The 25,110-nt window shown below is 43.4% G+C and overlaps 1 protein-coding gene across 2 annotated transcripts in view; it reads left to right on the top strand.

Annotated features, from left to right (window-relative positions):
- The first annotated feature begins 4,489 nt into the window (after nt 1-4,489).
- LOXL2 (lysyl oxidase like 2) overlaps nt 4,490-25,110 on the top strand; it is a 92,549-nt gene continuing 71,928 nt past the window's right edge. The window contains exons 1-4 of one of the 2 annotated variants that reach the window (XM_087938862.1): nt 4,498-4,563; nt 11,776-12,351; nt 17,391-17,783; nt 20,995-21,170. In XM_087938862.1, coding sequence (XP_087794988.1) covers nt 17,465-17,783; nt 20,995-21,170 — 495 coding nt within the window. In that variant the 5' untranslated portion in view covers nt 4,498-4,563; nt 11,776-12,351; nt 17,391-17,464. Of the gene's footprint in view, nt 4,564-11,775; nt 12,352-17,390; nt 17,784-20,994; nt 21,171-25,110 lie in introns of both variants that reach the window. The other variant, XM_026714988.2, reaches the window with a different exon arrangement.

Genomic DNA, 25,110 nt, shown 5'->3' with positions numbered 1-25,110 from the left:
CCATACTCCTAAAGTGAAGCTCTGCTAGCTATCCTCACACCACCTGGTTCTGTTTCAGTTCTTTCTTCCTTTTCGTTGCTGCCTCTCAGTTGCTCTCTCTGGGCAGGCAAAGAGTTATCTGAGAGACAGAAAGAGACAGACAGAGACAGACAGAGACAGAGAATTTGTCGTGCAAGAGATGTAGTCACAAAATATATTTTGACAGGTCATGCTATGGGCACCAGACTGGGTGTTTAGCCTCATAAAGAGATGATTAAAGGAAGACAATATAATGTTCTCCAAACATTTTAAGACTTGTAGAGAGTAGAATCATAGAGTCCTAGGGCTGCAAAGAACAGTCCAATTCCCTGCATGACAAACGGCTGTTCAATCTTGTCTTGAAAACTGCTAGCAATGAAGCACCTGCAAGAGGCCAGCTGTTCCATTGGTTAATGGTCACTGTCAAGGAAATTTTTCCTTAAATCTAGGCTGGATCTCTCTTCAATAATCTTTCACCTGTTATTTCTTGTCCTGACCTCTGGTGCTTTGGAGAATAAATTAACTCCCTCTGTGACAAATATCTTCAAAAATTGGAAGATGCTATCATATCTCTCCTAAGACTTCTTTGCTGGCCTGTCAGAATCCTCAAATTGCAAATATAAAATGGTCCTTTATGACTTCAGAGAGCAGGATTGAAGGAACCAGTGGGTGGAAATTTCAGAAAGCAGACGTGAACCAAACCTGGGCAGGAAAATCTCTAATGCTCAGAACTGATTGGCCATATATTTCACGAGAAGAGTACTACACTCCTCTGCTCACAACAGAATACCCTATATTGCCAGGCTTGAGATTTTGGGCTTGGACAACCTTGAACTATGCCGCTTACGGTTGGACTTGTGTAGTACACAAAATTATCTGCTACAATGTCCTACCAGTCAATGACTACTTCAGCTTCAACCACAACACTACAAGAGCACACAACAGATACAAACTCAATGTAAACTGGTCCAAACTTGATTGCAGAAAATACAGCTTCACCTACAGAGTGGTCAATGCCTGGAATGCCCTACCTGACTCTGTTGTTACATGCTCAAACCCCCACTCCTTTAACCTCAAACTATCCACTATTGACCTCACCCCATTCCTAAGAGATCTGTAAGGGGCGTGCATAAGTGCACCATCCTGCCTACCGTGACCATCCCTGTCCTATTGTCCCCATTTATTCGTACCTATTTCCTGTATTCTTACTCATGTTTATACTTATACCTATTATCTTGTAAGCGATTGACAAATCAAATAAATCAAATCAAATAAATAAATAAATGTAACAGTTCTGCTTTAGGAGGTGGCAATATTTAAGCAAAGGCTAAAGAGATAATCTGTCAGGATGTTGTAGATTCCTGAAGTGAGCTAGTGGTTGCATTAAACAATCCCTTCCATTTTTAATGCTGCGTTATATCTTGGCCACAAAACTGAAGATCAATCAATAAATGAATTCATTCATAAAGGGAAGCAGATAAGTGGGAAAACAGAAGGACCGGGGAAGATCACATGTGAAAGCAGGGAGAAACCTTCTAGGACCACAATAGCATGGCGAGTTCTATATCCAATTAGCTCCTATTTTAACATCCAGGTTATGAAACTTATATGATTCTGATTTCCTCATTTCTCCCTTTCTTCTCCAACCCATCAAAAGTACTACCCCCTTCAAGAAATGTTAAAACTTCTATTACAGGTTCAAGACATGGTTTGACTTTCCATTAGATGATAAAAAAACATTAGGTGATCCAGGACAATCCAGGACAAAAATGTCCAAAGGCACCTTCAACGTTCCTATCCATTGGGAAGGGATGCTAATACCTATCCAAATGAAAGCCCTCTCCTTTGCTTGTTCTGTAGAGAAGGTGGCTTCAGCATCTTTTCTGTACAATGAGCTGGACCACATCACAACGCACATTTCAGCCTTGTCTACACAAGCACAGTTGTTAGTACAGGAGAGCTGCCCATACCACTGAACTAGGTAGGTCCACCTGGGTCTTTCTAGCTACAGCAGATTGGAAAAGATCAGAAGTCAAGATGTGTGAGATTCGCCTTAAGAAGAAATGGTAAGGCATTTCATGTTGCCAAATGGGAGCTGTTTTATGCTCAAAGGAGAAGTTCTGAATATTCTCTTAAGCATATGCATTTAATTCTAACATGTTTGGCTCTCGTGTTTTTATTAAATTGTGAAGATCTGGCCAATAATATTAATAATTTCATTTGGGGGGATGCCCATGAAAACAAGAATAGCACTAAGATCACAGATGCTTTAGACAGGGAAATTTTTGCTCTCAGAGTTTGCCTCCTTTGGAGCAGTCCATAAGCATTACAAAAAATACAAATAAAGAATCAATCACAGTGCCTGGTTTCTTCCTGACCAATACTGGAGTGAAAGTCTCACAGGTAGAGTAATTCAAGGACACAATAGAGTAGAATATTCTTTATTGGCCAGGTGTAATTGAACAAACAAGATACTTGTATCTGCTGCATCAACTCTCAGTCTACATACAAGGAACAAAATGATAAATTATAGGATCGGATGCAATCATAACTCATAAGATACAACCAACAGACAGGTGATAATCATAAGATCATATGAGGAGGTAATAGGAATGAACAGAAAGATAATAATAATAATACAGTCCAACTACATTGTTAGAGATCCTTAGGCATATTATGTATTTAGCAGAGTGATGGCATGGGGGCAGTGGTGGGATTAATTTTTTTTTTTTGTTACCAGTTCTGTTGGTGTGGCTTGGTGGGCATGGCGTGGCTTGGTGGGCATGGCGTGGTTTGGTGGGCGTGGCAGGGGAAGGATACTGTAAAATCCTCATTTCCTCCCTACTCCTGGGGGAAGGTTACTGCAAAATCCCCATTCTCTCCCCATCCCACTAACCTGCTTTCCAGCTCCGTTCTCCTGTGCAGGGCAACCAAAGAAGACCTAGCCAATCAGCTGGGACTCAATGGGAGGTGGAGAATAGATGGGGCGGGGCCAGTCAGAGGCGGTATTTGACAGTTCTCTGAACTACTCAACATTTCCGCTACCTGTTCTCCAGAACTGGTCAGAACCTGCTGAAAGCTGGAAAGCAGGTTAGTGGCTGGGGAGGGAATGGAGATTTTGCAGTATCCTTCCCCTTCCATGCCCACCAAGCCATGCCACACCCACAGAAGTGGTAGTAAAAAAATCTGAATCCCACTGCTGACCCAAAGGTGCTTTTTCAAGAAGTAGCTGGACTTTCTGCTTTTTGTTTGAAGACATTTCACTCCTCATCCAAGAAGCTTCTTCAGCTCTGGAGAAGCTTCTTGGATGAGAAGCGAAACGTCTTCAAAGAAAAAATAAGGAAGTCCGGTTGCCTCTTGAAAAAAGCACCTTTGGGACAACCGTGACCTGGATGACCGAGACTCTCCAGAGACATTTATATTATGTGAATATCATCATCATCTTCTGCTTCCCTCCAGTGAAGGGAAGAATAAGATTTATATTGCAGGAATGCTGAAAATCGGCGAGAAGAAAGAAATTAAGTAAACGAACACCCCTGAAATTTCCAAAACGCCTTAACTTTTGGTCCACTGACCCTTCTCCGCATCTTTGGGTCTCCAGGCACGCTGGGCTGTAACTCCTAATAGCCGATTGATAGGAGTTATAGTCCAAGAAATGCAGAGCGTTTCTTAATTTTATTTTCCCCTCAGGAAGCCTCCCCACTTTTAAAAATTATGGAGGACCCCAAAGGCCCTGTTCTGTGGGTGGTATTAATCGACCTTTATCCTATTTAAAAATTAAAATTGCCACCACCGCCCCTCACCATTCTGTGATGGGATTTTAACCTTGGACTATGCTTTCAACACAGGCTGGCAAACAGTTTTGGTTTCATGGAGCCTGAAAGGATCTTAGAGGGGGGAGCCCCAGGAATCTTCAGATCACACTTTGAGAAAAAAACAACTGAATTTCAATAAACGAGGGTTTTGTAGTAGTAGCAGTAGTTGTTGTTGTTCAGGGTTGAAATGAAGGATCCTTGGTGTTCTCTGGGCTGGAGGATCTTGCCTTGTTTGGGTAATGAAACGTCTGCAAGAAAACCACCAAGCTCCGGGGGCACCAAGGACCCCTCAAAAACCGATTTAGACGGATCCCAGCTGAGAAGGACTGAGCTGGCTTTCTCCTGCGCAAAAAACTGCAAATATTGCCCACCCAAGCCAAAAAACAAAAACAAAAAGCAGAACTTCTGTTTTATAACCCAAGCTCCACGGAAAGTTGTTTGCGACCCCCACCTCCCTCTTGGCTGACGGCCTCCTCTCCATGCTTGCGAGAATCCTGGTATCCACAAAATAGTATCCGATTACAAAACGGAGGAAAAAAAAGAAAGGAAAAGGTAATACCTCGCCCATTTCAGCTCCCGCGGGTGAGTGGGGAGCGGGGTGGGCCCTGGGAGGGGTTTGGGGAGGAGAAATCCTGTGAAATATGCTAAACCGGGCTCTCTTCCCAGACTCAGTCCAGGAGAAGCGCTCTCGGCCAGCGAATTGCTCTACTCAAAGCTCAAACCTCGATAGGTAAGGCAGCAACGGTTGCAACTCAAAGAGAGCGAACAATTCGGGCAAAAAGAAAAGAGAGTGGAGGAATATCTCTGTGTAGCGTTGGGTTGATGTTTACAGTTGATGCCACTCCTTTCGTTTCTTCCTTCTCCTGATTCTTTCTTTCTTTCTTTCTTTCTTTCTTCCTTTCTTTCTTTCTTTCTTTCTTTCTTTCTTTCTTTCTTTCTTTCTTTCTTTCTTTCTTCCTTCCTTCCTTCCTTCCTTCCTTCCTTTCTTTCTTTCTTTCTTTCTGTCTTCCTTCCTTCCTTCCTTCCTTCCTTTCTTTCTTTCTTTCTTTCTTTCTTTCTTTCTTTCTTTCTTTCTTTCTTTCTTTCTTTCTTTCTTTCTTTCTTTCTTTCTTTCTTTCTTTCTTTCTTTCTTTCTTTCTTTCTTTCTTTCTTTCTTTCTTTCTGCACCCGTCTGACTCTCTCCCAAACTGAGAGAGATGGGACGAGCAGGGTTGCTCTACAGCAGGGGGTCTCCAACCTTGTCAACTCTAAGGAATTCTAGGAGTTGAAGTCCTCCAGGCTTAAAGTCGCCAAGGTTGGAGAGCCCTGCTCTACACGGGGACTCATAGCTCAGCAGTGGGTTTGCCCAAACTTCTGGAGATCTCAAGTCCTGGGTTGAACTCCCGAGGCAATCTCATGTGGGGCTGGAAAGGAAAAAAAAATAAAGTTTTGCTTGAAACTTTGGAAAGTTATTTCACAGGGACGATAGGCTTGGAGGATGAGGAGCAGTCCGACAGACAAAAGGTTCCCGTGTTGGGGAACGGTGGGATGGATAATACTGAAAGAGAAGATCCTTGTCTGGTTTAATTTCAAGTGGTTTGCGAGGTTCTTGGTCACTTGGAAGTCTTCTAGGATTTAGACGAAGGAGGTTAGAAAGGATCATCTTTGATCTTCCCTTCTCCTTCTCACTTCCATCATTAATCCGTGTTCAGCTGTGAATCAACAGCCCTTCTGAATTTAACTAACTACTTTAAAATTTCCCGGAGTCATCATGTATTGTTCCATGTGCATCAATATATTTCGGAGGTTTTGGAAGAGGTGGAGAAACTTATCCTTCCTTAAGAGCCATTAAATAATCTGTCCAATTTAATAGTACAGCTCCAGGAATAGATAGGTGTGGGATTTAAAGAAAGATAACACCACAATTCCATATATGCTTATGCTGGACCATTCTGATGGTGGAGTATTCCTAATTCTTGGACAAGATTAAATAAAATTAGATGGTAGGCTAGATGAAGTACTACTTTGGGGCACATGAGATTTATTTTCAATACCTAGCATATGATAACATTCTTTTATTTTCACCTTAACATACCTTCCAAGGTAGTTGTGATACTACAGGAAAATCTCTGTCTGTCTGTCTGTCTGTCCGTCCATCCATCCATCTATCCATCCATCTATCTATTGGATTTTTTTTGAGGGTAAATGAAATATTAATGGGAAAAACAAATGTAATTCCATGGCCATAAGAAAAATGAAAAAAACAGGCAATATATTAATTTATCAAAGGGCCTGGGGCTAAAAGATTTGGGGTAAGGATGAAATGAAGAGCAATGGAACAGCTTATCTCCTGGTGTTGTGGAGGCTCCGTTATTGGAGGTTTTCAATAAAAGATTGGACAACCATTTGCCCTGGATGGTATAAGGTTCCTGATGAGGGCAGGGGGTTGGACTAGAAGACCTCCAAGGTCCTTTTCAGCCCTATGATTCTATGAGCCCAATCTGTGTTTGCTACCAAAAAAAAGGGGGGGGTCAGTATATTGTGTGCATTGAGAGGGAAGGAAACAGCTGCTCTTGCAGACAATTTGAGGCAGGATATAGTTGGCATCCGTCTCCCTTACCATCAGCTTCAATTCTGAAAGCCAAACTTCAGAATCTGTCTGGCACACTGGAGCCCAGATGTTCCAATCCACATTGCGGTAATGCTGTAATATTAGGTGCCATGTAATCGTTGCTTTGATCCTTGACATCAAACAACAGTAGCGCTACAGCAATGATCTATCTTGCAAGGTTCTAAGATCTAACGGAGAAAAGGCGTTTGGCAGGATTTAAATGCTAACTGTTTTAGCTGAAATCTTAGTTACATTTACCCAGGATTTAGTAACCCTCGATGAACTAGCTAAATAGACATGCATAAAAATTGCTTGGAATGGAGGAAACTCAATCTGTTGAATTTGTACAAAATTAGCCTAAAACCAGGATAGGTAGTTTGTGGTTTTGTGTATTGTGAGAGTCACAGGACATTGCATGAAGCAATATGATTTATAGTATGTTGCGTGAATTCTGGAGTTCTGCTTATTAAACGGGAGTTACGCTTGGTTTAGTTGTGAGAAGCTAGCCGCCGTTTGGGGAGGCTTAGGGCTATTATTATTTTTTTGTCTGAAATTTTGCTATCCACGTTCCCAGATGGTGAACACGGGTTTTCAGTGAACTGCAATTTAGAAATATATATATATATATATATATATATATAATGGAATGGACTAAGAACTTGATTTAAAATAAAAAGGATCAGCCGAGTATCTTCTTTTAATGATTTATTTGGGGAATGGCACTCTGGTGGAGAATGTATAGCGTCTTGGTGATTTCTGAGCTTTGCTATTCCATTTGCAGGCAGCTCATTGCCAGGTTAGGTAACCTAATTGGTTCAATTCCCCCATACAGTTGCCAGAGCAATAATATCTGCAAAACCGCTAACTTAACGATGAGTAAAAGGCAGCCGCTGTGCAACCTCTCACTGTAATTATAAGTAGTCCTCAATTTACTACTATTCCGTAACTGAAGTGCAACACCCCCCATTCCAAAAAATAGTGACTTGGGACTACTCCTTGCATTACAGCTGTTACAGCATCCTTGTGGTCACATGGTTGCAATTTGGGCGCTTGGCATATATGTAGGACGGGTTGCAGCACCTCCGGGTCACGGAATTTCCACCTGCAACTTTCCCAGCTGGTTTCCAACAAGCAAAATTGATGGGGGGGGGGAAATGGGTTTGCTTAGCGGCTATGTGATCTGCTTAACAACCACCGCGGGCAAAGGTTGTGAAATTGGGCATGCCTCAACAACTGCATTGCTTGGCAATGGAAGTTCCATCCCAATTGTGGTCATAAGTCAAGAGCTACCTATATATTGGAGCAGGCTGAGGTTGGAAATAGTAAATTAGGTTAACAGAGTTGGAAGGAACCTTGTAGGTCATTAAATCCAACCCTCTTGCACAAGCAGGAGACCCTATACCATTTCTGACAGATGGCAGTCCAGTCTCTTTTAGAAAGCTTCCATTGATGAAGATCCTACAACATCTGAAGGCAACTTCTGTTCCACTGGTTGATTGCTCTTAGTGTCAAAAAAGTAGATTTTACTGAAAGAGAGGAGGAACTTGGCACCTGTCAGTTTGATTGCTGGTTGGCTGGAATTCTGAGAGGTCGCCAAACCCTGCAAGATGCTAGTTTTCCATTCTGCCTTGAAATCTTGCAAGAATCCCAACAACTAACAAAATGAAGGAGAAGGAAACATCTTGTGGACATTTGCAATCTACAGTGTGACACTTTAACACATGCACTACTGTATTGGAATGGGAAAATGACATTGGGAGACAGGAAGGGGAGCTGTAGACTGAACAACTTAGAAGGAGGCAAGTTATGGAAAGCACTTCAGAAGGAATTCTCCTTAGTTTTTCACAGAGTAAGAGAAGAGGATATACTTTCCATCTTGCAAGTTGCAGTTGATATAACCTTTAAATAAAGTGAGAGCTAGGTTGTGCTTCTTATCTGGACTACTTTACAGAACCAACCTAGAACTAAGGCAAAATTTACTGACAGTGAGAACAATTAATCAGTGGAACAAACGGCTTGTCTCTGGAGGTTGTGGGTACTGCAACACTGGAGGGTTCCAAGAAGAGACTGACAAGCATTTGTCTGAAATGATATAGGGTTTCTTCTTTGAGCAGGGGGTTGGACTGGAAGACCTCCAAGATCCCTTCCAATCCTGTTATTCTACCTTATTCTAGTGCTTTCAACACACTAGATACTCAATATGCTCAGCCAGGAGGGCTCAGTAACCTGAATGGCACTAAAAGTTGGGCTTATTGTTGGATCCAGGGCCTTTCCTGTCATTCTGTAAACTGGTGGCTCCATTTTTTTGCAATTAAAACCATGGTCTCCTTCAAATCGAGCCTTACCCTTGGCCAATTTCATGAACACGTCCATTGTTAGCCATTGATTTCTTTCTGACATTTTCTTTTCCCAGCATTGAGGATCTCCCATCTATTCTCCTTTATTGGTAAGCATTTACCACTTTGATCCTGGTTACTTTTCTAAATCATTCAAGATTGCCCACAAGCTGCTATAGAAGCTAGCTATAGGATGATAATCAGCCATGCCATCCAGAGAAGAGACTTCACTCAACTGAAGAAACAGTCGAAGTTCTCGGCAGAGCTAGGCTAACTTAGCACTATTTGATGTAAGGGAAATAATACACATTAGCATCTAAAATGTTTTGGCATCTAAAAGATTGTTGTCTTCACTAGATTCCAAGAATAATCACTCTTCCCTGTAGGTATGTCAGACAGCTAACCATTTGTTGAGTTGGACTCCAAGACATCTCCAAGAATAGCTTAGATTCCATTCCATCCCAACATATGCCAACAAACCAAGCCAAATGGTTTAAACTTCCTCTCCTGCTGTATATCATAAGGTAACAATAGTAACCAAAATGTCCATCCTAAGCTAAATAGAGCTCTCCCTCAAATTCCATATGGGTTTTCCATATGGCAGCTGTAAGAAGGATGTTCAAATAATTCCTTGCAAGCAGACGGGGGAGTCACATCCAGTGGCTAGAAATAACCACCTTGGTCCTTACTCTTTACTAGGCAATTTTCCCACCACGGGGAAGAGGTCACCTTCGCTTTTCCATTGAGATGAGAGGGAGGATTTGCTCCGCCCCTCAATGGATTTGGCACCATCTGTAGTAATGTTATATTCTGCCGATTTTTCAATCCAACTTCCTATGTTCCGGGTTTTTTAACCAGGCCTTTCAGGATCCTCATGTTTTATTTGCCTTAATATGTTTTTAAAGCGTGTGTGTTTTCCTTGCGTTTGCATTACATGTTGCTATGATGTCTTTCCATCCCAAAGAAAGACATGATGAGGATTTTATTTAAAAAAAAGCTTTTTCAAATTATTTAAACAAAAAGAGAGGAGATTGCTGTTTATATGTGCAGATGGTTCCTAGGTTTAAAATCGCCATGTTGGTCTATTGATTAGGAAAAGACATCTTGCAACACGATCCAATACTATTTATGAAAAGTCCTGGTTGCTGCAGCCAGGATTAAAATCTGGTGTCTGATGTTATGACATATTCTTTGCTTAAATTACATTTCCACACTCAGCTTTTGCATTGTGGATAAAATGTTGGCTCAGAAGAGGGGACTGGATTTATTGGGTTGTTTTTTCCCCAGGACAATAAACATGAAGACCTGAACTTTTTTCCCGGCCACCTTGAAAAGATATTATGCCGGATTAATCCTCTCCAGAAGCAGAGCGAGAAGATCTATTCTAATGGATTCCCAGCATGTACTTCTGTTTCTATGATAACAAAAGAATAACAACAGTGAATTTGTGAAATGCAGTTATGGAAACATCTTTGCCCTGTGTCTGTTATGGCAAATGTTCCTCTACTTTTCTGAGAAATGAGATACCCAGGGCTAAAATGCTTGCTCAGGTTTAGTTTTCTTTGGATGGCCATTCCTGGTGGCCTTGTTTTGCCTTTTTAAAAATATAAGTATACATAATAGCAGAGTTGGAAGGGACTTGGGAGATCTTCTAGTCCAGTCCCCTGATGAAGCAGGATTAAACCAATTCCAGACAAATGGCTATCCAGTCTCTTCTTGAAATCCTTCAGACTAGCTCCAGTGATGGGGCATTTACAACTTCTGGTGGCAAGTTGTTCCACTGATTAATTGTTCTCACTGTCAGGAAATTTCTCCTTAGTTCTAGGCTGGATATCTAATTAATAATCTTCCATCCATTACTTCTCGTCTCGGCCTCAGATGTCCAGGAGAATAGGCTGACCTCCAATATAGGTCTTCCAACCCATATCGGAAGACTGCGATCATGTCCCCTCTAGTCCTTCTCTTTGTTAGACTAGATATACCCAGTTCCTGCAACCATTCATTGTATCTTTTAGCCTCCAGCAGCCTCAATTAAATAATAATAATAATAATGTTGTGCCTTCAAGTCAGTCTTCACTCCAAGCAAGTGCCTGGACAAGTCCCTCAAGTTTTCTTGGAAACTCTTTTGGCAGTATTTTGCTTTGTTGGCTTCTTTTTCTTCTTTCTTGACCTGGGAGAGATGATGATCCAAAGTCACCCAGGTGACGTCACACCTAAGGCAGGCCTAGAATTCACAGTCTCCCCGTTTCTAACCCACTGTCATTAACCACTACACAGATTTGGCTTATTCTATATTGTATCTTTATAAGTAGTGCTTAAATAACCAGTGTCTGCCAACTACTAGCTTTCTGTGTCGTCTTAAAATGAATTCACACCTTCTGCTAAATGTATAGCTGGTTCAGTTTGTGTTTCAGTGTTATGGTTATTCCCATACGATTATAGCATAATAGTGGCATAATGGCATAAGCTGTACTTAAGAAGCAATTAGTTTTCCTGTACATCTACTTAACCCCCTCCTTCTAATTAAACATGGATCAGGAAGAAAGAATGGAACGGGGATAAGGATAACCACTGAATTGTCCTTTACATCTGGCATCTAATATAGTTTCTTAACAAAAGAAGCACTAATGATTTAGCCCTACTTGCCTTTAACCAATACTCGTCATAATTTTGTCCCCATTCAATTTCATCTCTTCAAACCCTAATTGTTTGGGAGAAAAAATAAATATCTGTTTTATCATTGTTGGCCCTGAAGAGTTTGACTAGTTCTGATTTGTTGACTAGCTTAGCTTCTTGAGCAGCCTCTTAATTTGAAGTTGGAAAGGAGCTGTTCTCTGCAACCTATGTGCTCTGAACAGACTGAGGTCCTAAAAAGGGTGCAGAGAAGACCCACAAAGATGATAAGGAATCTGGAGGCTGAGACATACAATGAATAGTTAAAGGAACTAGGTATGTTTAGCCTAACGAAGAGGAATGGCTTAGGAATGATCTGATAGCTATCTTCCAATACTTGAAGGCAATGGTGCTATTCTACCGGTTCGGCCCGGTTCTCCCAAGCCGGTAGCGCCGAAGATCAGCAGAGACCGAACCAGTTTGCTCCGACAATCTGCTGTTGGGCCAACCCGTCTGCCCGGGCTCCCATACCGACCTTGGTTCCCTGCTTCTGAAGCGCAGCAGATTGCCGCGCATCAGCTGTTGAAGCGACAGGGAGAGTGCAGGCTTGCAGGAGGTAAGCAGGAAAGCCTCTGTGTGTGCGTGAAGTGTGTGCATGGGCACAAAGTGTGCCCACCAACCGGTGGTAAACTACTTGGAAAGTCACCACTGCTCGAAGGGCTGTCACAGTAGGAAAGAAGGTGACACTTTATTCTCCAAAGTACCTGAGGGTAGGACAAGAAACAATGGATGGAAGCTCATCAGAGGAAGAGACAACCTGGAACTAAGGAGGCATTTCCCAACAGTGGGAACAGCCTGCCTCCCAGAGTTGCAGATGCCCCATCGCTGGACTTTTCAAGAAAAGATTGGGCAACCATTTGTCCAGGATGGTCTAAGGATTCCTGCCTTGGATAAGGGATTGGATTAGAAGACTTCCAAGGTACTTTCCAGCTCTGTGATTCTATGATTTTAATCTGGGTCCTATAAGCTTGTTGTTGTTGTTTCATTTGTAGTGTTGTTGTTTCATTTGTAGTTGTGGAAACACAACAAGAGAAGGCTATTGTTTAAGGTTGGCCATTCTCGATCTTATGGTTGTTGATTAATTTCAAAGAAATTTATCATGACTATAAAATCTAAACGAAGTCGTGCTTAGCCAAAATATTTAGTCTTCCTTCCTTTCCCTGTGTGACCCTGTTTCCCCACCCCCGTCCACGTCACAACCGATGTGCAGTTTGGGATGCGTCTCTTTCCTGGAAGTGTGTGTGTGTGTTTTTTTTAGCAGAACACATCCGTTGCTATGTTTTGCATGCTGACAAGGCCAGGAAAAATTACGCTGCTCTAGGAAATTAGAAGTGGTGGGCTTCCTGCGCTGCCTTTTGGCTTCCCTTCAGATGGAAGCCGTTCCACACATGTGGCTTTCCAGACTGCTGCATGTGCAACTTGCATGGAGGACTGACAACAAGGAGCAACCCTGTGGGGATTGGCATTTAGCTCGCATTGTTGATTCTCTCGCCTTAAATGCTTCCCCGCCGAATTGGGAATGGAGCAATGCGGTTCGACAGCCAGTCTCAAACATCCATCAACTTGTTGGCTGAGCTATAGAGGGTCGACAACAACGATCTGGTCTGCTAAATTGCTTTCTGTGCAAGTGGAAGAGAAGAGCAGATTCGGCTGGGTCTTTTGTTTGCATTAAGTATGGTTAGAAAACCAGACATGCAGTAATGGAAATATGCATTGTGACATAATAGCGAAGCGGGCGATATTTGGGAAAGAGGAAATCTTTACCACAAACAGAGCCTGTGTTACTCTCTCAGCACAAGATCTGGCATTTCGCTTTTCTTCTATAGAAGAGGGGTCTCCAACCTTGGCAACTTTCAGCCTGGAGGACTTCAACTCCCAGAATTCCCCAGCCAGCAAAAATTAATCAAATGAGGAATCTCAAACAAATGCTTGGAACCCTGACTAGGAAACTGAACAAATGTCTTCCACTTTTGATATCCCACCCAGGATGTCCATGAACAATTTAGAGCAGGGGTCTCCAACCTTAGCAACTTTAAGCCTGGAGGACTTCAGCTCCCAGAATTGCTTTGCTGGCTGGGGAATTCTGGGAGTTGAAGTCCTCCAGGCTGAAAGGTGCCAAGGTTGGAGACCCCTCTTCTATAGAAAGCACGACTCAGAGGAAAACAGACAAGAATGAACAAAGAGTTCCAGCCACCGGTTAAAGAAGTTTGCAGAGAGAACAGGGGTTAAAAAGGGCACATCCAGTTTGCCCTTCTCAAAGCTATCTCACCTCCCAGCTAGGTGCAAAAACAGCTTTTGGCTTATTGTATGTTGAATGGGCCCAAAGGAAACACGTTGCATCATTTTTGGATTAGCAGGAATGGATAAGTGACCCATCTCCAGAAGGCAATCCTTCATGTCCAGAATAGGAATGCTCTTCCAATTTCTCAAAATAATTCTCTTACCAACCTGCCACATCTGATACAGCCGAAGCTCATGCCAGATTTAGCATAAAAGTAAACATCGCAGAGGTTATGTTTTGTGTTTCTTTCTTGGATGAGGTGGAAGAAATCATTCTTCCTTTCATTCAGCGGATGAAAAGGAAGTATTTCTTACTAAGAGGAATTGCATTTGAGCTGTGTTGGCGCAGTGGTTGGAATGCAGTATTGCAGGCTAGTTCACTTCTCAATGCCAGCAGTTCAATCCTGATCGGCTCATGGTTGACTCAGCCTTCCGTCCTTCCGTGGCCAGTAAAACAAGGACCCAGATTGTTGGGGCCATATGCTGACTCTTTAAACTGCTTAGAGAGGGCTATAAAGCACTGTGAAGTGGTATATAAGTCTAAGTGCTATTGCTATCAGCCTTCCCTCCCTTCCTCCCTCCCTTCCCAGTGATTAGAATGCAGTATTGCAGGCAAACTCTGCCCACGGTCAGGGGTTTGATCCTTCTGAGGGGGAGGGGGGTAAAATGAAGACCCAGATTGTTGGGGACGATATGCTGACTCTGTAAATTGCTTAGAGAGGGCTGTAAAAGCACTGTGAAGGGGTATATAAGTCTACGTGCGATTCCGGAAGGAAGGAAGGAAGGAAGGAAGGAAGGAAGGAAGGAAGGAAGGAAGGAAGGAAGGAAGGAAGAATAGTGGCACAGTGGTTATAATGCAGTATTGTAGGCTAACTCTGCCCACAGCCAGGAAGTTTGATCCTGACTGGCTCAAGGTTGACTCGGCCTTTCATCCTTCTGAGGTGGGTCAAATGAGGACCCTGATTGCTGGGGACAAGAGGTTGACTCTGTAAACTGCTTAGAGAGGGCTGTAAAGCACCATGAAGCGGTATATAAGTGCTATTGCTCTTTGTAAGAGAAATCTAGCAGTTCAGGGTGTTTCTTGAACCATGAAACCAATGCTGTATAATACCCACAGTTTCTGGGCCATACCTGTTGATTTGTCATTACTTCAAGGGTGGCCCGGTTCTGCCGAGCTGGTATGAGCAGCGGAGACCGAACTGGTTCTCTCCACTGCTCTGCTGTTGGGCCCACCCACCCGCCTGAGCTCCCAGACTCACTTCTATCCTCTGAATTGGAAGCGCAGCTGTTTTGCGCGGCACAGAAGAGTGCCGTGCAGCAGCTGCTGAAGCGACCGGGATCATGCAGGCTTGCAGGAGGCGAGTTAGAACACCTCTGCGCCTGCGCAAATGCACGCCCACCAAGCCACGCCCACCCAACCGGTGGTAAAAATATTTGAATCCCACCACTGCATTACTTGTTACAAAAGTTGGTAATGGCAAATAAGTCCTCCTGATATGAGTCCTCCTCGGCTTACCACCACAATTGAGCCCAAAAGTTCTGTTGCTGAGTGAGACAGTTGCTAAGTGAGTTTTGACCCCTTTTATGACCTTGCATGCCACAATTGTTAAGTGAATCACTGCCATTCTTAAGTTGGTACCCCAACTGTTAAGCAAATCTAGCTTCCCCCATTGGCTTTGCTTGTCAGAAGGTCGCAAAGGTGTGACTCTGGGATACTGCAAACCGTCATAAATACGCGTCAGTTGCCAAGCGTCTGAATTTTGATCACGTGAGCATGGGGTTACTACTATGGCCGTAAGTGTGAAAAATAGTCATCAGTCATTTTTTCCAGTGCTGTTGTAACTTCAAACCATCACTAACTATTGTAAGTCGAAGATAGTTGAGGTTTCCACCCCATTCCTATTCGGATTCCTGATTCTATTTAGCAAATCCATCAGATTTGAAGGCAATTATTTATTTGTTCCTTTGTTCCTTTATTATATTATCTCAGGAGTTAGGATTAAGAGCCTCGGTGGCACAGTGGTTAGAATGCAGTACTGCAAACTACTTCTACTTCAGTTTGGCAGTTCGAATCCCACCAGGCTCAAGCTTGACTCAGCCTTCCGTCCTTCCGAGATGGGTAAAATGAGGACCCAGATTGTGGGGATAAGAGGTTGACTCTGTACACCGCTTTGAGAGGGCTGTAAAGCCCTATAAACCGATATATAAGTCTAAGTGCTATTGCTATTGCTATATAGCTGCCTGACCCACACCTGGGTGACTCTGGGTAGCTTCCAGCATTTAAGGATTAAATTCTATGATTGAAAAGGAATCATGTTCCTACACTTCTCCAAATCAGTTTGGAAGCCTCCAATTGGATCTGGGCAATCAAATCCGCCTCATCTGCCATTTGGTTTGGACTCCATTTGGGTTTCTATCAAATCCGCTTTGAATTGGATCTCCAAAGTGAATGTTTCTATGCCCCCCCGCCCCCAGGGGTGGTCTGTTGCGCCTTTGCATTGGTTCGGGTGATCCTCTAGCTAAGATTCTGTGCGGTTCGGTGTACCCACAAATCCCACCCTTGGCTGGCCTCACCCCGCCGACCCCTCTCCTCCCACCAGTCCCCACATGGCCCATTTTGGATGCCGGGTAAGTACCGGGCCGTGTGGAGACTCGGGGAGGGTGAAAAATGGGCCCCCTGGCAGTGGTGGGATTCAAATTATTTTACTACCGGTTCTGTGGGTGTGGCTTGGTGGGCATGGCAGGGGAAGGATACCGTAAAATCTCCAGTCAGAGGTGGGATTTGCTGGTTTTCTGAACTACTCAAAATTTCCACTACTGAATACCACCTCTGCCTCCCAGTTCTGGAACCATGATTCACTTAAGTGTTATGGCAAAAAAAGAGGGTTGTAAAATGGAGCAAAATCCAGTTAATGGTTCTTGCTTGACAGACATATTGGGCTGTTGTGGTTTTAAGTCAAGGACTATCTGTAAAAACTAGGAACCAACAAGTTCCCAACTCCAGAATCTCAGCCTTCACATCTCAGACACAGATCATTCTCTACTTGGGTTTGGAAAAGTTGAAAACTCAGAAAACTGCCAGGAGACTAATTTTATAAACTCAGAAAGCAGTGGTGGCATTCAAATATTTTTACTACTGGTTCTGTGGGCATGGCTTGGTGGGCGTGGCAGGGGAAGGTTACTGCAAAATCCCATTCCCACTCCACCCCACTAACCTGCTTTCCAGCTCTGTTCTCCTGGGCAGGGCAACAAAAGGAGACCCAGCCAATCAGCTGGGACTCAGTGGGAGCCAGAGAATAGATGGGGGTGGAGCCAGTCAGAGGTGGGATTTGCCGGTTCTCTGAACGACTTGAAATTTCCACTACCGATTCTCCAGAACTGGTCAGAACCTGCTGAATACCAGTTCTGGAACCATTCCTGGCCTCCAGAGGACCTCCGGAGCCCGGGGGAGGCTGTTTTCGCCCTACTGGAGGCTCGAGAAAAGCCTCTGGAGTCAGGGGAGTGTGAAAACGGCCCCACCATCATCGTGTAGGGGGCCGACTAGGCCACGCCCCCCATGGCCACGCTCACCCAGCAATCGAGCAGAGAACTGGTTGCTAAATTTTTTGAAGCCCACCCCTGTGTACTCCTGAGCATCTACTCTTTTCTCAAGTATCTCCTCCATTTCTTTCTTCCCAGCAAACCGGCCAGCCGGCCTTCGGATCTTTGATTGAACTTAAAGACTTGTCTCCAAAGAGAACTTCACAGCCTCAATGGCAAAGTTCCCAAACTGCCATTGGATCCTTTTCTTCTTCTACTACTTCTTCTTCGTGTGCCTGGACCACCTGATCCTTGCCCAGAATCAACAAGATTCCCAACCCCAACCCAGCACTGAGCATTCTATTCAGGTCCGGTTGGCAGGAGACAAGAGGAAGCACAATGAAGGGCGGGCAGAAGTCTACTACAACAGCCAATGGGGCACCATTTGTGATGACGATTTCTCCATCCACTCGGCCAATGTGTTCTGCAGGCAATTGGGCTATGTGGAAGCTGTCTCCTGGTACCCTGGCTCCAAATATGGCAAAGGAGAAGGTGAGAGGCTGAAGAATGATTTTTATTGTTTTGTTACCTGATCCTTTCTAGCAAGCATCAGCCAGAGAAAGGAGGCTGTTAATATATAGTGGCATGTTTATTCCCTTATCCTGGAGTGTCAAACTCGATTTCATTGAGGGCCACATCAATGACCTTGGAGGGGCTGGGTGGGCGTGGCCAGGGTTTGACCTTGGAGGGGCTGGGTGGGCGTGGCCAGGGTTTGACCTTGGAGGGGCTGGGTGGGCGTGGCAAGGGTGAGTGTGGCCAACTTGATGTCATTCGTGTCGGGGGCACCTGTGGTGGCCAAGTGGTAAGGCAGGACTTCCCTGAGACCCTCCCTCCCTCATTATAATCTTCCTTCCTTCCTTCCTTCCTTCCTTCCTTCCTTCCTTCCTTCCTTCCTTCTTTCCTTCCTTTTCCTTCCTTCCTTCCTTCCTTCCTTCCTTCCTTCCTTCCTTCCTACCTACCTATTCTTCTTTTTCCTTCCCTCTTGATTATCCTCCTTCCTTCCTTCCTCTTCTTTTTTCTTCTTCCTTCTCCTTTCTTCTTCCCTTCCCTCTTTCCTTCTTTTTCCTTCCTTGCTCTCTTCCCATCTTTTTTGTTGTCTTCCTTCTTTCCCTTTTCCCTTTCCTGTCCCTTCTTGCATGCTCCAATGCAAAAGGGGAAACATTTCTCCTTTTGTTTTGCTTTTAATTTGATTCACCAGCCCTCTGCCAATGAAAAACTTGGGAGAGGGGTGTGTGTGGCCCTCCTGAGCTCCGTTTTCTCTAGCAAAGGCACTGTGAGCTAGTCCTTTGCTGTTTCCAGGGTGGCCCTATGGGTCAGATCTAAGCACCCCATGGGGTGGATTTGGCCCTTGGGCCTTGGAGTTTGACACCCCTGCCTTATCCTTTTTGCAAAGACTCACAATATTTTGGTAAGCTATGGTAGATCAGGGTTGACCTCTGACTTCTAGGCTTAGAGTCCACATGATGTCCCATTCCTGACCTGTCTAGAACAGCCATGGTTTGCTTCCCTTTTCACATTTCATTCCTGATGTCATTTATTACATCCACTTGAAGATCTTGAAGCAGATTTCACTCTATTACATAGTGGAGCCAGCCCTAATCCTGGCTAAAAGAGAGGAACTATCAACTAGTTGCCCCTGGCTCCTTGCTCTAAAGCTCCATATTCTTCTCCAAAATCAGATAAGATAGTTCCCCAGAGTAAGTCTATATTTATGGTGGTCTTTGACCAGCTTGAGAAAATTTCAAGAAAGAAATCAACTATATTACCTATCCAGTTACTGATTTAATCCTTCTATCGACCTAACTTCCACATTACTCCAAGCCAACTGTTAAAATGCACGTATTAAAAAAACAAATTGTCATTGATATAATGGTATGGGGGAATGGCCTTGGGAGACAGGAGGAAGAGCTACAGACTAGACAATTAGATAAGAATCAGTCTGACTCCCAGAGAGAGTGCTAATGACCAGATGACCGCAAGGAATATAAATCCTTCCATCCTCCACACCATTCAGTCAGAACTGAAGAAGCTTCTTGGATGAAAAGCGAAATGTCCAAGGAAAAGCAAAGTCCAGTTGCCTTTCGAAAGAGCACCTTTGCTTTGGGGGCAACCATGAATTGGATGACTGAGAAGCGCCACAGACATTTAGATGAGAGGTAGCTGTTTCCTGAAATAATGGAGGAATCAAAGGAAGGACCCTTCCCAGTTTTTCGGACTGTAAAGGGGGGGTGGGAAAATGTATGTTGAGACTTGCAAGTTTCTGTTAATGTATCCTTACAATAAAAACAGAGTTAGTACTCTTAGTACTCAAGTGTTAATACGACTTTATAATGCCTTGGTAAGGCCACAATTGGAATACTGCATCCAATTTCGGTCGCCATGATGTAAAAAAAAAATATGTGGAGACTCTTGAAAGAGTGCAGAGTAGAGCAACAAACGTGATGAGGGGACTGGAGGCTAGAACATATAAAGAATGGTTGCAGGAATTGGGTATGTCTAGTCTAATGAAAAGGAGGACTAGGGGAGACCTGATAGCAGTCTTCCAATCTCTCAGGGGCTGCCCCAAAGAAGAGGGAATCAAAGTTATTCTCCAAAGCCCCTCAAGGCAGGACAAGAAGCAATGGATGGAAACTAACCAAGGAGAGAAGCAACTTAGAACTAAGGAGGAATTTCCTGACAGTGAGAACAATCTATCAGTGGAACAACTTCCCTCCAGAAGTTGTAAATGGTCCAACACTGGAAGTGTTTAAGAAGAGATTGCATGATCATTTGTCTGAAGTGGTGTAGAGTTTCCTGCCTATTCGGGGGGTTGGACTAGAAGACCTCCAAGGTCCCTTCCAACTTTGTTATTCTGTTCTGTTCCTGGGTGCGCTTCTTGTCTGGCTGACATCAGGAAAAGGGGCATTTAAAAAGAAGAAAAAAAGACAGGAGTTCAACAATATTTTTCAAATGTTACATAAAGGTGTAATCTCTAATGTGTCATGCCCCTGGTGGAGACTGACTCTGAGGGGGAGGAGGAACAGCCAACAGGGAGTGGAAGTGTGGCTCTGGAGGAGGAGGCTGGAAAAGGACAGAGGCCGGCTGAGCAGTTAGAGCAGGACCAGGCCCATCCCTATCCACCCTAGGGCATGCAGGGAGGAGAGGATAAGGGAGAGACGTGGTCTACTCGGGAGGAGAGGGCTTTGATCCTCTTCATGGGCTGGGGCTGTGACAACTGGGTAAGAGGATGAACATGTGTGTGGGCAAGTGCTGGAAACAACATGTGGAAATATCTCTAGTTTATGGTTCCTGTCTGAGTTTGGCGTCCTTCCCAGTGTGTGTTCTGTTATCTGTGGGCATCCTCCAGCCCTTATCTTGCCTGTTTTTTTCCCTTCTTCTTGTAACTGTGTGGGAGTTTTTTTGTCTTCTATCAAGGATATTCAGAGCTTGGAAGCAATGTGAAGGAATAAGAGGGGCTTCACCTGTTTTCTGTGACTGTGTTTGTTTTGTATCCCACCCTGGGTCATCACAAGTGCTTAACTGTGTGGCCTCATGGTTCCTTTCCATTAGTTAGCCTTTTCTATTCCTCTTCCTAAAGGAGTCAGCTTCAAAGAGGTTGTACATTGCTATAGGGTAGAGAGCTCAATCTTATGAAATTCTTTCTACTGTACAAAGTGGAGACTGGACCTCCTAAAAGAGAAGTTTCGCTCCTCTTTCTCTGTAGGCCCCATCTGGTTGGACAACCTCTACTGCACTGGCAGAGAGTCATCAATAGCTCAATGTACCTCCAACGGATGGGGTGTGTCAGACTGCAAGCACACTGAGGATGTGAGCGTGCTCTGCAGTGAAAAGAGGATCCCCGGCTTCAGGTCTGAGGACCCTCTGCTCAACCAGATAGAGGTAAGCAAAGTTGGGAGTTAAAAGAGTTTGCCACTGGATCGTTGGTACCTTTGCTGGAACTGGGAACTTCTCCATTCAGTGCAATGGGCCAGTTTCTGCAGCTGCGTTCTGGTAAAAAGATTTTCAATGGGACTGCTTACCTTTTGCACACAAAAACTTGAATCTCACTCCAAGGAAGTTGGATCCCTGGAAAGTATCTAGATACATCCATGGAGTTTTCTGGGGTTAGAGAAGGGGTGTGATGACTCGGGGCGTGGCACAAAGGCAACACAGTCAGATAATCGGTAGGAGTCCCTTTATTAGCACCAACTTTGCCCCCAATGTCCTGGTTACCTTCTGGGCTGGAGAAAAACTCTCCCAGGAACAGCCTTTGGTTGCAGAGAATCAAGTCCAAAACTTGGTCAACAAGAAGCACAAAGATGCATCAATTGTATGTTCTGCTTTTATTGTATTTTACTATATTCCAAATTTGATCACCTGAAAGTCCGACCAAGAAAAATAGCAGGTAACAAAATAGAAGAGCTAAAGAGACAAAAAAAAGAAGAGCAGCCAACATAACAAAGACCTTCAATCTGAATTAACAATTAAGAGCTAAAGCCTAACTTTGGATGTCTTCTAAGTCTATCCACATAACTATAATTCATAAATGGCGTCCTGATTAAATTAAATTCAGTACCGGACTTGTGTTTTAGAGAATTTGATTGTTAAAGAATTACTTTTTGATGCTTGCTCCCGTCATTTAATCCACATCTTTTGTGATCTGAGGTTTGATGGATGTAATGCAATGTCAAAGATATTGACTGGTGTGGAATCTCTGCCTTCCACTTTCCACGGAGGGATGAAGTCCCTCCATACAGGAATTCTTGAAATCATTGCCATTTTCTAAAGCAGATAAGTAGGATTAGCTCTTTCGATCAGACAACAGAAAAAATCCAGCTTCTTTTTATGGCAGCCCTGAAGTAATCATGGAAGAATGCAGAATATGTCGAGGGTAAATAGAGATTGCACTGTACCCCTTCTATGGAAGTTCGCCAAGTGTTCAAAAAGGACCTTACTTTTCTTGGAGATGCTAGCATTGCAATGTCGAACCTTATATGTGATATACAGGTGGTTCTCGATTTATAAACCCAATTGGGACAAATAAAGTTCCACTCCTAAGCCAGGTGGTTGTTCACCTGAGTTGCATCTGAGTTTAGAACCTTTTTTGCAAGGGTTGTTACGCAGATCCAGCTTCCCCCCTTTACTTGGTTTGCCTGAAAAGGTCCATAAATTGTGATCCCCTACACCCGGATGTTGCAACAGTCATACATACCAATTGCCAAGGGCCCAAATGTTGATCACATGGCCGTGGGGATGCTGCAATGATTGTAGCAATAGCAATAGCCCTTAGACTTATATGCCATTTTATAGTGCTTTACAGCCCTCACTAAGTGGTTTACAGAGTCAGCCTCTTGCCTCCAACAATCTGGGTCCTCATTTTATTGACCTCGGAAGGATGGAAGGCTGAGTCAACCTTGAACCTGGTCAAATTCAATCTGCCAAATTGCGGTCAGCTGGCAGTCAGCAGAAGTAGCCTGCAGTACTGCACTCTCACCACTGCGCCACCGCAGCTAATAAGTAAGTGTGAGAATGGTCATAAGTCACTTTTTTCGGTGCTGTTGTAATTTCTAGCAATTGTTAGATGAATGGTTGTAAGTTGAGGGCTATCTGTAATTAATTATTTTAATTAATGCATTAATTAAGGCATTCATCACATTAATTAAGGCTTCCTTTGGGGAGAAGTAAACACATTTGGAACACATGTGTACCCTTGTACATTTTTTTCTGGAAAAAAATGAGATTGGAGACATCCCTTTAATTTAATTAATTTCTAGAAATGCCTATTGGGTACAGAAACTTTCTTGTAAACATAAAGGATAATAGGGGCTAGCACTCTGCAATAAACTCATTAGTTATTTTTTCAAATTAACTTTAAATAACAATAATAATCAAGTCAAGTGGTGCCTAGAATCTAGTGAAAGCCAAAAATTATCTCGTTTCCCTTCCCATAATCAGAGGTGGTATTCAGCAGATTCTGACCGGTTGTGGAGAACCAGAAGTCAAAATTTTAAGTAGTTCAGAGAAACGGCAAATCCCACCTCTGACTGGCCCCGCCCCCATCTATTCTCTGCCTCCCATTGAGTCCCAGCTGATTGGCTGGGTCTTCTTTTGTTGCCCTGCACAGGAAAACGGAGCTGGAAAGCAGGTTAGTGGGGTGGGGAGGGAACAGGGATTTTGCAGTAACCTTCCCTTGCCACACACACCAAGACACGCCTAGGAAGACATGACCTTATTTCAAGGTCACTTTTTCCCTGACTGATGTTTAAATTAGTTGAAACTAACCTAACTAACTCTTCCAAGGAATTTGTCCCATCATCAAATCTGAGGGGTTGTTAAAAAAAACCAAGACACGCCCACAGAACCGGTAGTAAAAAAATTTTGAATTCCACCACTGACTAGAAGACCTCCAAGATGCCTTCCAGCCCTGTCATTCAATTTGATTGAGTTCAATAACAGAATACCAAGAGTTGTAAGAGACCTTGGAGGTCATCTAGCCAACTCAAGCAATACAGATAAATGGTTGTCCAGTCCCTTCTTAAAAACCTCCAGTGATGGAGCATCCATAATTCCAGAAGGCAAGTTGTTGAACTGGTTAATTGTCCTCACCATTAGGTGAGGATAATTAGGTCCTCACCTCCTTAATTCCAGATTCCTTTTCTCCTGGATAGGTTTCCATCTGTTCCACTTAGTGTAGCAGTTTTCTTTCTGCTCAAAAAAAGGACTATGCGTGGGTTCACAGAAAAATTACCACTCAAGATTTGTCTTATGTTCTGACTTTCCAACATGCATCTTTTGAGATCTAGTATTTTAAAAAAACACACACCAGCAAGTAGAGATGGAATGCTGTGTACCTTCTCTTGAATGAGTGTGAAGCCTTTTCTTTCTTTTTAATTCCAGTGTTGTCTTAACAAGGATAGCTCAGCGCCTGGAGGAGGAGGTGACATGGAATATTTGGGATAGTTTTTGCAGTCATCAGTTTTTCCAGGGTCAGATTTTAATTCTCAGAGCAATATCTGAAAGAAACTTGGAACAGTCTAGACAGAGGGTAGCTCACACAAGGATGTTTCAGCCATGAATCACTCTCCGCCAGTCGTTCTGCCTCTGCTATCCCTTTATAAAAGGTTCAGAGTTATTTCAAGGTCACTCTTTCCCTGACGGATGTTTAAATTAGTTGAAACTAACCTAACTAACTCTTCCAAGGAATTTGTCCCATCCATCAAATCGGGGAGGCGGGGATTGTTAAAAATTTGCAGTCCACCATTGGCAAGAAGTACAGTGCTTTGTGTAGGAAAAACATGTAAAAGCAAAGAAGTTGGCTAAATTATAAAGGATGGCTCACACCGTTGCACCCATGTTTAGTTACTTTTGTACCTCATATGGAAGTAGCTTAGAAACCAGCAAAATATATATATCAAATATATATGATTTTATTAGGTGCTTCACTGACTTTGGCTAGCTTAACAAACATATCTTCTAAACTCTGCTTTCAGAGTAAGAATAATATAATGTGGACGTTTACAAAGAGGACTTTGTGGCTCAAAGGAGAAGGTCTTAATTTTTTCTTGCCTCCTGTTTATTTCTTCCATTGGGCTTATTTCTGGCTTTAGCATTCTGCTGATACAAGAGGATAAAAATGTATGGAAGGAATAGGATGCATTTCTTTAAGAGTTTCCCCGACGTATTCTAGATTCTCCAGAACACTTTCAAACAGGGTGCAATTATTTACAGAACAAAATGAAACATACTCCACCCAAAACCTGTTGCACACGAATACACAAAACCAGAAACCTAGTTTGAAAATGTTAATTCTTTAGATGAGCTTAAAACAGGCTGTCAAAAT

The sequence above is a fragment of the Pseudonaja textilis genome, chromosome 9 (assembly GCF_049901715.1).
Source record: "Pseudonaja textilis isolate UNSWEBS1 chromosome 9, rPseTex1.2, whole genome shotgun sequence".
Taxonomy (NCBI): domain Eukaryota; kingdom Metazoa; phylum Chordata; class Lepidosauria; order Squamata; family Elapidae; genus Pseudonaja; species Pseudonaja textilis.
The sequence above is the reverse complement of the archived record's forward strand: the minus strand, read 5'-3'. Positions and strand labels throughout refer to the sequence as shown.